The sequence below is a fragment of the Narcine bancroftii genome, chromosome 12 (assembly GCF_036971445.1).
Source record: "Narcine bancroftii isolate sNarBan1 chromosome 12, sNarBan1.hap1, whole genome shotgun sequence".
Taxonomy (NCBI): Eukaryota; Metazoa; Chordata; class Chondrichthyes; order Torpediniformes; family Narcinidae; genus Narcine; species Narcine bancroftii.
This window is the reverse complement of record NC_091480.1, coordinates 4,631,969-4,646,269: the sequence shown is the minus strand read 5'-3', so window position 1 is coordinate 4,646,269 and position 14,301 is coordinate 4,631,969. Positions and strand designations below refer to the sequence as shown.

The following is a 14,301-nucleotide window of genomic DNA, read 5'->3' as shown; positions in this document are numbered from 1 at the left end:
GAATCTTTCCCCAACTGTCGGGGCTGCGGCTCCCGGGGACCGGTCAGGGCTGCCTGGGGCTGCGGTTGTCGGGGGCGGGGACCGGGTGGGGTCGCTCAGCCAATCCCACTTTCGTTGCGGCGCCAGGTTGGCTCAGCTGCCCCGGTCCGATCACTTTGCTCCGCACGTGACCAGACTGGGGGCCGGCGCTCAAGCCCCAACCCCAGTACGGTTCCCGGTTAAACTTCACTCGTTGTGTCCTCCTGCCATCCGGGGTTCCTCGTTGCCTTGGCGGCTTCTCGAATACCTTCTGCCCCGGGGTTGTCAGTCCCCTCCTCTCACCCGCTTAACTCCAGGTACCGTCAGTGGGCGGTCTCTGACCGGGGAAGTGGGGGGGGGGGGGAGGTTCGAGTGAGGAAGGAAAAGGGGCTCCATCGTTAGAGGGAGGAAGGGTAGAGGGATTGTAGTGTTTGGGAAGGGTGCGAGGGGGAGCTTGCGGTGTAGGGGGTTCTGGTTTGAGGGAGGGGGAGAGAGTGGTTTCATTGTTTGGAGGGTGTTGGGGTGTTGAATGCAACAGTCGTTCGTCGGAGATTTGGCTGCATGGTCTCAGGGAGGCAGGCCTGGCCTCGTGGGCGCAGGCACGAGAGGACTGCCAGAGTGCGCACGAAAGCAAGCCTGCAGAGAGGTAGGGGGATGTTAGCACGAGAATGTCGGAAGGGTCTGAAGGTGCAATGGAGAGAATTCAGGGGCAGCAGGTCGAGGTCAAAGAAGCAGGTAGCAGGAGCTGGAATCAAGTGAATCCCTTGGCAGTGGTTCTCAATCTTTCACTTTCCACTTACACATCGGAGCTCTGTGACTTGAAAGGGATTGTTTAAAGTGGTATGTGGGTGGAAAGAAAAAGTTTGAAAACCACTGCTTTAATCGTACCTAATTGACTCGTTATGTACACGGTTTCAGAACTCCAAAGGAAATGGGCCAATGACAATTTCTCTCAAGCAAAATATTTCTGTAACAATTGGGTCCAGAGCAGTGATTCTCAACCTTCCCTCCCGCCCCACCCACAGCCCTCTTTAACTAATCACTTACTAATTACAGAGCACTGATGACATAGGGATTACTTAAATTGGGATGTGAGTGGAAAGAAAAAGGTTGAGAACCAGTGAGAGGAATATTGGGATTGTAGGAGTAACCTCAAGGGAAATCAAGAGGACAAAACAGCGAAATGAGGTGCTTTAGCAGATAAGGTAAGGCAGACTCCAAAGAGAAGTGACCAGGAAAATGACTGAGGGCAAGGCACTAAATATTGGCTCATGGACCTTAGCAAGGCCTTTGACAACATACCACACGGCAAGTTGCTCTGGAAAGTTAGAGTGCAAGATGTTGTTCAGACCTCACTTGAAGTAACCATGTGCAGTTCTGTTGTGTACAGAAAGGTGTCATTAAGTTGGAAAAGGTACAGAAAGGATTCAGGAGAGTGTTAACAAGGGCTTTTCCTTGGAAGTAGAAGGTCAAAGTGTGACCTTGCAAAAATCTTCTAAAATAATAGATTTGCATGGATAAGGCAAATGATCATGGTCTTTTTCTCAGGGTAGAAGAACCAAACTGGAGGGCACAGATTCATTGTGAGAAGGGAAACTTTTCACACAGGCTGGTGGGTGTGTGGAACAAACTGTTAGAGGCATGGTTGAAGTGGGACAATTGCAAGATATTTGGACAGGTATGTGGATGGGAAAGGTTTGGAGGGAAAGGGGCTGAATGCAGGCTTGGGTGAGTCAACTTGGTCAGCATAGACAAGTTGGGCCAAAGGGCCTGTTCCTGTGTTGTCAAACTCCATGACATTGTATATTCATGACTTAACATTCACTGTCTACTGAGATGGATGTAAAATTCTCCTCAGTCACCAAGGCAATCTGTCATCACTTCTTTTTTTTTCTCTATTTTTTTTTAAATTTTTTATTTTTCACACCATAAATCACGTTAGCCATGATATACACTTTTTCTTTTTCGCACATATACAGTGACTTTTTCTCCCCCCCCTCCCTCCTCCCAAGCCACCCTCCACCCCCCCCCCTCATCCATTTTAGGTATACAATCTAGGTTGCATTAAGCCAGTCAGACAATGTCATTCAACAAAAATACACCAGAAATTCTACTGAGTCCATTCTTTTCTTTTCTTCTCCTTCCATCAACTTAGGTAATGTTTGTTCCCGGTAGGTTTTCGCTATTGTATTTAATGTAAGGCTCCCATACTTCTTCGAATATTTCAATATTATTTCTTAAACTATATGTTATTTTTTCTAATGGGATACATTTATTCATTTCTATATACCATTGTTGTATTTTCAAATTATCTTCTAATTTCCAGGTTGACATAATACATTTTTTTGCTACGGCTAGGGCTATCATCACTTCTTAACCAGATTATCTGCTGATGGTAATGTTGCATTTAGAGGGGGCTTGCTGTGTTCTGACAGATAGAGTGGAAATGTGCAAGGGTTCTTCATGAAATGATGTTGGATTTGTTTGAACTTGCAGAGAGATGGTGCAGAAATACCAGTCCCCAGTGCGGGTGTACAAGTACGCATTTGAGATGGTGATGGTGGTGAGTTGACGACTTCCTTTCACTGAGTGTCTCCTGACCCACATCGCTTCACCCATGTTTGTCTAAGTTAAAATGGTGTGAGATGAGAATTTATTGTTATATGCATGTACAATGTACAGATCCACTGAAATGCTTGCTGTGGCCACACAGGTACATAAGTAAAATACAAAAGTGTGCAGACGCCCTGGTGGATTAAAACAATGCTAAAGAAACTCAGCAGGTTACTATCATCTATAGAGCAAAAATAAAGATACATAACCAATGTCTCGGGCTTGAGCCCTTCATAAAAGTATGAAAAAGTGTAGACAGAATGGAGGTGGGGTGGGGATGGTCAGGGGGAGAATCACAGTCCCACAGGCAGGTGGATAAGGGGAGGAGGGATGGCTCTGTGAATGGAGAGGGAAAGCGGTGGAGAGCAGGAGGAAAGAAATCAGAGGGGTAAAGAAGGGAGGGAGAACAGGGAGTGAACTAGCAGAAACCAGGGAAGTCAATATAATTGCATCTGGTTGGAGAGTGCCCAGAAGAAAAATCAAGTATTCCTTAAGATTCACTAACAATAGTAGATATTAAATTACCACAAGACGCCAAGAGCTACCTCTCCCTGGAGTCAGATCTTGATGGAAGCAATTCAACCCAACAGACTGACACCGCCTTTATGCCAGCTAATATTTGAAAATCAAACTCTCAGACCCAGCAGTTACCTCGAGGTCTATCGGGCAGGATAAGAAACCATCTGCTGGAAGAACTCAGTGGATTGAGCAGCATCTGTGTGGGAGAGAGAATGGTCAACCGTGTCATGATAGAGTGCTAGTGATAATCCTGACCACTATAGGGAGTCAGAGATGTGTGTTGCAGCTAGGAGTAGATTCATGGATGCCTCCACGAAGTACTATAACTAATAAAGTATAGTTGTTATAAAATAATCAATTTCTTTATTACAACAAACTGACCATCACATGGCACCATGATTGGAAGAAACACCAGGAGTGTGCAGAGTGAGAATCAGTCAATAGCAACAAAACATGGAGAGTGCAAAGGTTCCTTATGCTGTAAATTGGACTGGAAATGTTGACCATGAGTGAAGATTGTGTAAAAGATGATTTAGGCTGTACCTGTAAGCCATTGGACTTGATAGCAAACCTGATGCATGGAAGATTGCACTGCTACTTACTTTGGTGGGACCTCGAGCATTAGAGGTTTTCAACACATTTGTTTTTGCTAAGGCAGCTGACCAGGGCAAGTTTGATGAACACTGTTCACCAAAGAAAAATGAAACATTCAAGAGGTACTTGTTTTGCTTGCGCATGCAGCTGCAGGGAGAGAGCTTTGATACTTTTTTAATGGATGAAATTAAAAGAAAGAACATGCAATTTCGGACCGCTGCAAGATTTAATGATCTATAATCAATTTGTATTCGGGTCTAATGATAAGAAAGTGAGAGAAGGTTACTGTGAGAGGCAGAGCTTACCTTAGCTGGAGCTGTGAAGATATGTCACCCCAGTTAAATAGCTCTGCAGCACATGAAAAGGTTTGGTGAAAGTCCAAAAGCCAGTAAAAATGAAGGCATACTCATAGCCACAGTATACACACATAAACAAAAAAATGGGACATAGGAATCAAAAAGGCGGAGAACACATTCAATTGTAAATGATGTGGCGCTCAACATGCACCAAAACAATGCCCTGTCTGTGGGAAAGTCAGTAATAAATACAAAGAGTACAATCATGACACAAACCAATGTTTTTCCAAAGGGAAAAACAGAAGTGAAAATGTACACACTATAGAAGAAACTGCTCTCAGTGGTGCACTCTTCATGGACATGGTAGTGCAGAAAATTATAAACCAACAGACAATGATCAGCCAAGCGTGAACAGAGTTGAGCAGAATTAGTAGACTCTGTCATTGCAAGCAAATGGAACAGATATTCCTTTCAAGCTGGACACAGGGGCAAAGATCTGAGAGCACAATATCAGGGTAATGAAAATAAAGCCATACTTCCATGCAAATCCTGTACAGCTCAAACACTGTGACAAGAGATGCTGAAAAGAGTACACGAGGGGCACCTTGGAATGGAAAAATTCAAGAGGATGGCCAGAACAGAACTGTTGCTTATTGGCCAGGGAAAAATGCTGGCATTGACAGGATGGTTTCAAGCTGTGAGACCTGTTTGAAACATTATGCAAAGCAGACAAAGGAACCCATGATCATAACTGACACAGCAGAACCATGGCAGAAAGTTGGGTCTGATCTGTTCCACATAGATGGAATTACTTGCTGGTTATTGATTAGCTATCGAACTATCCAGAGATTGTGCTGCTTCCTGACATGTCTGCTGCTTGTGAGATTAAATATATGAAATTGATCTTTCCAAGACATGGAATTCCTCAAATTGTCTACAGTGGACCATGCTACAGCTGTAGAGAATTCCAGAACTTTATAGAAGAGTATGATTTTTGACATGTGATTTCAAGTCTTTTGCATCCACATTCAAACAGTAAAGCAGAGAAAGGGGCTACATAGTTAAACAGTGCTCAAGTAATTCCATCTGGTTGGAGAGTGCCCAGAAGAAAAATCAAGTATTCCTTAAGATTCACTAACAATAGTAAATCTTAAATTACCACAAGACGCCAAGAGCTACCTCTCCCTGGAGTCAGATCTTGATGGAAGCAATTCAACCCAACATACTGACACTGCCTTTCTTTCTTTTTTTTCTTTCTTTGGCTTGGCTTCGCGGACGAAGATTTATGGAGGGGGTAACTGCCTTTATGCCAGCAAGAAAGCACAAGACAGTGGCTTAGATCCTTATCTAGCTCTATTGAGTTAGAGTTTCACCACTTGAACATGCCATGTCACTCACTGAGCTTCTGATGGGATGTAGACTACGCACCACACTTCCCTACTCTGTAGACCCAAACAAGAACAGAGATGTTGAAGATGTTTTTTTTTTAATTTTTAATTTTTCACACCATTCACACCATTCCAACCGTTAAGAGGGAAAGGAGTGGTATTAGGAATCTGTATATAATGACCCATATTATTTCCTTCTTTTTCCACACAAGGGGTATATGGATGTTCGGTGGTATTTTCTGCCCAGCATTTCTCAGGAACTGAGGTATGGGAAATGAAATTACCTTCCTTTCTTCCCCAAATGTGGTCCTGAAACAGGACCACTGTGTCTCTGCATTTCTTACATTTCACACCTGATAAAGATATAGGCAAACTAAGAAAAATTAAAGAACATAACAATAACATTGTGAATTAAGTCTTTTTGCGAAATCGTAAGGTAAGAGGTTTTTCTCCAGGAACACAAGTCCAATCTGAGTTCGTATCAGGGTCCTGAGGCGCCTCTACAGGTCCCTTAAATCTGGATGCGTGTGTCCACCCCTTCTCTCTTGTTCGTGCTGCAGCTTCTGTAGTTAAGAGAACTTGGTATGGACCTTCCCACTGGGGCTGGAGTTTCTCAGTCTTCCAGGTCTTGATGAGAATCCAGTCTCCTGGTTCCACTTTGTGTAAAGAAAAGTCTAGAGGCGGTGTTTGTGCCAATAGTCCTCTCTTTCGTAAATCTGCAAGAGAGCGTGACAGTGCCTGTAAATAGTTCCTAACAAATATATCCCCTTCCCCCAAGGTGGGACACCCCTCAACTGTACTCCAGAAGGGAAGCCCAAACATCATTTCATAAGGGGACAGCCCTACATCTTTTCGTGGGGCAGTACGAATTCTCAATAAAGCCAGGGGCAGACACTTTATCCAAGGCATTTTAGTTTCCACCATTAACTTTGTCAATTGCATTTTTAGTGTTCCATTCATACGTTCAACCCTCCCTGAGCTTTGTGGATGCCAAGGGGTATGTAATTTCCAAGAGACCTGTAATGCATTACAAATCAATTGCTGGATTTTTGAAGAAAAATGTGGACCCCTGTCTGAGTCTATAGAATCCATTATACCATATCTGGGGATTATCTGCTCTAGGAGGAGGCGAGCTACTGTAGAGGCTGTAGTATTTATTGTTGGGAAGGCTTCCACCCATCGGGTAAAATGATCTATTATCACCAACAGATATTTCCATCTTTGGACTTGAGGTAACTCTGTGAAGTCGATTTGGATACGTTGAAAAGGGCGTATGGCTAATGGTTGACCTCCCATGGTCCCTGTCCTCATTACCTTCTTATTAATTTTTGTGCATAGGTAACAATTCTGCACCTCCTGTTGGGCCAAGGTGTAGATTCCCTTACACACATATTCTCGAAGCACTGTGTCACATAAGGCTTGGGTGCCCCAGTGGCTCTGATGATGCAGGTGTTTTAAAATATTGCGAGTTATTTCTTTATTTAGAACCATTCTTCCATCTGGTGTCTTCCATGTTCCATCAGGCAACTGGCTTGCGCCCAGCTGATCCATGTCCTTTTCTTCCTTAGCAGTGAAAATGGGAGCTTTCTTTATGCCTTGCCTTATTGGGATTAAGGTCAGCAAACGGACTTCTTGTTGCATGGCTGCTCTTTTGGCTTCTTCATCAGCCAGTCTGTTTCCAATTGCTGTCGGGTTATCTCCCCTCTGATGGCTTGGTATGTAGACCACTGCTATTTCCTGGGGTAATGTCAAGGCTTCTAAAGTCAGAGTAATCATCTGTTCGTGTGCCAATTCCTTTCCTCTTGATGTAATTAGACCACGCTCCTTCCAGATCTTACCAAAGGTATGCACTACCCCGTATGCGTATTTGGAATCTGTGTAAATCGTTCCAATTTTCTTTGCCAGTATTCTGAGGGCTCTCTGCAAGGCATATAGTTCACAGGATTGTGCTGACCAGCTTCCGGGTAGTCTCGTGGATTCTACTACTTTCCAAGTATTTCCTTCTATTATAGCATACCCATTTCTTCTCATTCCGTCAACACATCTGGCGGAGCCGTCAATGTAGAATTCATATCCTTCTCCCAGCGGAGTATCGCAAAGGTCTTCTCGGGTCTTGGTCTGAAGATCTGTCAACTCGACACAGTCGTGCTCCACCTCTCTCTCTGTTTCACTGCCGTATAAAAACTGAGCTGGGTTGCAGCTATTAATTTTTGCAAACTGTAAATCTTCTCCAACCATTAAAATGGTTTCATACTTTAATATGCGAGAATCAGTCAGCCATCGATGGGCAGTTTGTGTTAATAAAACACTCACAGAATGGGAGGTGTACACAGTCATCTTTCCTCCAAAAGTAAGTTTACGTGCTTCCTCTACCAACAGAGCAGCAGCCGCTACTCCCTGGATACACGTCGGCCATCCGCGAGACACTGGGTCCATCATTTTGGAAAGGAAAGCCACTGGGTGTCGCTGACCGCCTTTTTCCTGTGTTAAAACTTCCACAGCTGTTCCTTGGTTATGAGTGACAAATAGCTGGAAGGGCTGTTTTAAAGAGGGCAGAGTGAGTACTGGGGCTCGTGTCAGGCGATGCTTCAAGTCCTCGAACCATCCCTCCTCCTCCTGGGTCCATTTCAATGGATATTCATTTTCATTTGTCAGTTTTTCATACATAAACTTCACCAAAGCTGAGTAGTCCTCTATCCATAACCTACAGTAACCTAAGAGTCCCAGGAATTGTCTTATTTCCTTCTTATTACGGGGTAATGGCATTCTAGTGATTCCCGCAATCCGTTCAGGGGTAATCCGTTTCTGTCCTTTACTTATCTGGTGTCCCAGATATATCACAGTTCTCTCAACAAACTGTAACTTGTTCCTGGACACCCGTAGACCCTTTTTCCCCAGATAATTCAAGAGTCTAATGGTATCTCCCCTCATTTCTTGTTCCTTGAGTCCTGATAATAGTAAATCGTCCACATACTGCATTAGTTGGGAATCATCAGATTGTGGATAGTCCACCAGGATTTGTTCTAGCATTTGTCCAAACAGGTTTGGAGATTCAGTGAACCCTTGGGGCAATACAGTCCACCGAAACTGTCTCCGTCTACCTGTCCATGGATTTTCCCATTCAAACGCAAACATATCTCTACTTTCCTCTTCTAATGGACACGTCCAGAAGGCATCCTTCAAGTCGATAACACTAAACCACTCATGGTCTGGGGGTATCCGACTCATAATAGTATAGGGATTAGGCACCACTGGGTGGCGGGTCTGAACAATAGCATTCAAACTTCTTAGATCCTGAACTAGGCGATAGGATCCATCTGACTTTTTCACTGGGAGTATAGGGGTGTTATAAGGTGACATGCATTCTTCTAATAGTCCGTCTCGTATTAAAGTCTCAATTACCGGCTGTAGCCCTTTCCTCCCTTCCAAAGAAATAGGATACTGACGTTTCCTTACCGGCTGATGACCTGGTATTAATGTGACATGTAAAGGTGGGATGTCCAGACCTCCTCGATTTCCCTCCTTATACCAGACTCTCTCGTCAATCTGCCGTTCATCCTCTTCCTTTAAAGCGCAGAGGTGGACTCGCACTTCTCCGTCCACAGGGAGAGCACCCAAACCTAGGAGAGCCTGTAAGTCCCTTCCTAGGAGGTTAAATCCAGCCGACGGTAATAACAAGAGGCCTTGTACCCCTTCTCTTTCTTCCAGTTTCACTGTTACTTGGGGAATTATTGATACCATTCTGGGAGCCCCTTCTATCCCAGAAATTGTCAAATTACTTTTTACAGGCTCAGTTCCGATTGGCACAGTTATTACACTACTTCGTTCCGCTCCTGTGTCCACCATAAACACCACCTCTTCTCCCTTGGGACCAATTTTTAGTTTTACCAGGGGTTCCCTCTTATATTTGGTCCCTAACATTTGGAACCCCTGACACCCCTAATCTTCTTCCATAAGTTCGAGGGCACGCAATTCCCTCTTGTATCGGGGGCATTCCCTCTTAAAGTATCCTTCCTCATTGCAGTAATAGCACTTAACGAACCTCCGGGGTCTTCCCTCTCTTGGATATCTTGGATTGTTTAGAGGAAGGTTTTGTTTTCTTTCCCCTCTGGATTCAGCATTCATCTGTCGGATAGTCTGTACCATAACCTTTGTCGCCCTCTTTTGATCTTCTTCTTCTCTCTGCACATATACTTTTTGTGCCTTTTTTAACAGGTCACTTAGGGGTTTTTCGCTCCAGTCCTCCTCCTTTTCTAGTTTCTTTCTAATGTCCTGCCATGATTTGGAAACGAATTCAATTCGAATAAGCTGTTCACCCATTGGTGTACTAGGGTCCACGCCAGCATACTGTTGGACATTCTTTCTCACCCTCTCCAAAAAATCAGTAGGGGACTCGTCTTTCCCCTGGTGGTTCCCAAATGCCTTGGTAAAATTGTGACCCTTTGGCACAGCCTCCCGTATCCCTTTAATTGTCCACTCTCTATATTGTCTCATACTTGCCAATCCCTCGGGTGTTCGTTTGTCCCACCTGGGTTCATTTAAGGGATATTTTTGTTCATGGGGTCTGGGGTCCCCAGGTTGTTCATATTCCCACATGAGGAGGGCAGCCCGTCGAATCATTTGCCTCTCCTGGGGTGAGAATAATGTTCCCATTATTGCCTGCATCTCTTCCCACGTATATGTATTTGGTCCCAGGAATTGGTCAAGCTGTTCAGCCAGTCCTATAGGATCTTCTAATAACTTTTTCATTTCTTTCTTAAATCCCCGCACCTCTGTACTAGTTAGGGGAACATTCACATATCCCGTTCCCCCTCCCGGTCCTCCCATAGGAACTTCTCTCAGGGGATTTAGGCTTATTGAAAACTTTGATGGTCCTGGACCAGTCTGGGATCTTGTCCAGGGTCGGTTTACCGGTGGAAGTTTAGGGTCCGACTCCCTTAATTCATCCGTTTTTTCCCGGCCCCCTTCGGGGCAATCAGATTCATCAACTTTCCCCTCCGGTAATAAGCTCTCCTCGGGCGCAGTAGGCACCGAGGGAATATAAGGAGGGGGAAGGTTGTCCAGAGGTTCCCATTTCTTTTCTCCCGCTACCCTCAATTTAAAACATTCTGTTAAGGATCCTGGCCAGGGAACCCAACAAAATGCATATGCTGACTCTTCTTGATTCACCTTTGGTCTCGAATTTACATATATGTTTAATGCTTGTCTAACCCAATCCTCATCAGATTCAAATTTCGGCCACCAGACCGAGGAACCTTTAATAGGTTGTTTTGACCAAAGGAGACAATATTGGACCATCTTTTTCTTGTTTTTGTCCCGATATCTTTTACTATCCCAATTTTCAAACATTCTCCCCAAAGGGCTGTCAAGGGGTACTCCCAGGAATTGTCCTGAATTTTCAGATGAGCCCTTAGATTTTGATCCTCCCATTTTCCCACCTAGATCTGTTTATCGTTGCTGAGGACCCTCTCGTTCTGGACCCTACTCCCTTCTTCTCAGACGCCTCGTCGGAGGTACTGTCCCTCCTTCGGTTACCGCTGAGGTTTTCCTGGGGTTGACCCCTCTCTTCTCGGCACTTCGTCGGAGGTGCTGTCCCTCCTTCGGTTACCGCCGAGGTTTCCCTGGGGTCTATCCTAGAGTCCCGCGACAGGGTCCTCACGCTACAACAAAAGATCTATACCTGATCTATTACGTTAGGTTTTTATCCAAACAGGTGTATCCCGTTACACCTGTTACCCAATCCCCACACCACAATCGTAAGTCGTCACTTACCGGTGTCTTCCCGGGGATTGAACCGTCACCCTTCTCCTCTCCGTCTTGTCGTGTCACCTTGTCCGGATACCACTCGCTCAAGCCGCCCGAAGCGACGAGCAAGGGACTAGGAGCCGCTGAACTCAGCGGGGTGCACCGCCTCCGATGTCCCTCTTCTCGCCTCCCCTCACGGCCGGAGTGTAGATCCCGGACGAGCCCCCATTTGTCAGAAATAAAACTTCTCACACATGAGTCTCTTTAAAACTGATGACACGACAAGCTTTATTTACAAGTCTGCAGAGTTGGACTCAACTGGTTTCTCACCAGTTAAGCCCCGATACATACAGTGCATTGATTTTTATACCCTTATTGTTTGCCCTTCCCCTTCTTATTAATACTGTTTTAATTGGTTAGTATTACAAAAGCATTCTAAGTATAACTGCATTTTTAATTATCACGTTCGTTACGTACGCTGTGAACTCTACATACACTAAATTCTGTTTCTCACCCTTCTTATCAATCCTTTGTCTCCTGCATGTCTCTCACTATGACCATGAAAAGATAGGTTAAAAAAAACATATTCAGCAGATCCTTTTGTCCTTGACTGCTAGTAAACTCCCTGTCCGTTCTGGCTTCCCTGTTTAATCATCACATTTTAACTTAAGTCATTATAACCTAAATTCTCTATATAACACACACTATAGAAGAAACTGCTCTCAGTGGTGCACTCTTCATGGACATGGTAGTGCAGAAAATTATAAACCAACAGACAATGATCAGCCAAGCGTGAACAGAGTTGAGCAGAATTAGTAGACTCTGTCATTGCAAGCAAATGGAACAGATATTCCTTTCAAGCTGGACACAGGGGCAAAGATCTGAGAGCACAATATCAGGGTAATGAAAATAAAGCCATACTTCCATGCAAATCCTGTACAGCTCAAACACTGTGACAAGAGATGCTGAAAAGAGTACACGAGGGGCACCTTGGAATGGAAAAATTCAAGAGGATGGCCAGAACAGAACTGTTGCTTATTGGCCAGGGAAAAATGCTGGCATTGACAGGATGGTTTCAAGCTGTGAGACCTGTTTGAAACATTATGCAAAGCAGACAAAGGAACCCATGATCATAACTGACACAGCAGAACCATGGCAGAAAGTTGGGTCTGATCTGTTCCACATAGATGGAATTACTTGCTGGTTATTGATTAGCTATCGAACTATCCAGAGATTGTGCTGCTTCCTGACATGTCTGCTGCTTGTGAGATTAAATATATGAAATTGATCTTTCCAAGACATGGAATTCCTCAAATTGTCTACAGTGGACCATGCTACAGCTGTAGAGAATTCCAGAACTTTATAGAAGAGTATGATTTTTGACATGTGATTTCAAGTCTTTTGCATCCACATTCAAACAGTAAAGCAGAGAAAGGGGCTACATAGTTAAACAGTGCTCAAGTAATTCCATCTGGTTGGAGAGTGCCCAGAAGAAAAATCAAGTATTCCTTAAGATTCAATAACAATAGTAAATCTTAAATTACCACAAGACGCCAAGAGCTACCTCTCCCTGGAGTCAGATCTTGATGGAAGCAATTCAACCCAACATACTGACACTTCCTTTCTTTCTTTTTTTTCTTTCTTTGGCTTGGCTTCGCGGACGAAGATTTATGGAGGGGGTAACTGCCTTTATGCCAGCAAGAAAGCACAAGACAGTGGCTTAGATCCTTATCTAGCTCTATTGAGTTAGAGTTTCACCACTTGAACATGCCATGTCACTCACTGAGCTTCTGATGGGATGTAGACTACGCACCACACTTCCCTACTCTGTAGACCCAAACAAGAACAGAGATGTTGAAGATGTTTTTTTTTTAATTTTTAATTTTTCACACCATTCACACCATTCCAACCGTTAAGAGGGAAAGGAGTGGAATTAGGAATCTGTATATAATGACCCATATTATTTCCTTCTTTTTCCACACAAGGGGTATATGGATGTTGGGTGGTATTTTCTGCCCAGCATTTTTTCTGTAATTTTATTTAATATCTGGTTTAGATCTTCCCAAAATTTTTCTACTTTCTCACATGTCCAGATTGCATGAATTGTTGTTCCCATTTCTTTTTTACAACGAAAACATCTGTCAGATACTGTTGGGTCCCATTTATTTAACTTTTGAGGAGTAATGTGGTTACTCCTGGTTAATTACTTCCAGGAGGGGTGGACTTAATAAATCTTTAAATGCTTTATAGAATTCTATTGGGAATCTATCCTCTCCTGGTGTTTTATTATTCAGTAGTTTTTTTATTATCTCTTGTATTTCTACTATTTCAAATGGTTATGTTAATTTATTTTGTTCCTCTATTTGTAATTTTGGTAGTTCAATTTTAGTTAAAAATTCATCTATTTTGCCTTCTTTCCCTTCGATTTCATTTTGGTATAATTGTTCATAGAATTCTCTAAAGTTTTCATTAATCTCCGTTGGATTATATGTGATTTGTTTGTCTTTTTTCCTTGATGCCAATACCATTTTCTTAGCTTGTTCTGTCTTAAGCTGCCATGCTAGATTTTTGTGCGTTTTTTCCCCTAGTTCATAATATTTCTGTTTTATCTTCATTATGTTCTTCTCCACCTTATATGTTTGTAGTGTTTCATATTTTATTTTTTTATCTGCCAATTCTCTTCTTTTAGATGTATCTTCCTTCATTGCTAATTCTTTTTCTATATTTACTATTTCCCTTTCCAACTGCTCTGTTTCCTGATTGTAGTCCTTCTTCATCTTGGTTACATAATTTATTATTTGCCCTCTAATGAAAGCTTTCATTGCGTCCCATAGTATAAACTTATCTTTCACTGATTCTACATTTCTTTCAAACTACATTTTAATTTGTCTTTCAATTAATTCTCTAAAATCCTGCCTTTTAAGAAGCATGGAGTTTAATCTCCATCTATACATTCTTGGAGGGATGTCCTCTAACTCTATTGTCAGTATCAAGCGTGAATGGTCCGATAATATTCTAGCTTTATGTTCTGTTTTTCTTACTCTATCTTGCATACGAGCTGATAACAGAAATAGGTCTATTCTTTAGTATGTTTTATGTCTATCCGAATAATATGAATATTCCTTTTC

General features: G+C 43.2%; 1 protein-coding gene across 1 annotated transcript in view; it reads left to right on the top strand.

The window, feature by feature from the left end:
- The first annotated feature begins 234 nt into the window (after window positions 1-234).
- The window catches only part of LOC138747378 (SEC14-like protein 5), a 74,021-nt gene continuing 59,954 nt past the window's right edge, over window positions 235-14,301 (top strand). The window contains exons 1-2 of the mRNA XM_069906530.1: window positions 235-335; window positions 2,515-2,581. Of these exons, the coding sequence (XP_069762631.1) occupies window positions 2,519-2,581 (63 nt within the window). The 5' untranslated portion in view covers window positions 235-335; window positions 2,515-2,518. The remainder of the gene's footprint in view (window positions 336-2,514; window positions 2,582-14,301) is intronic.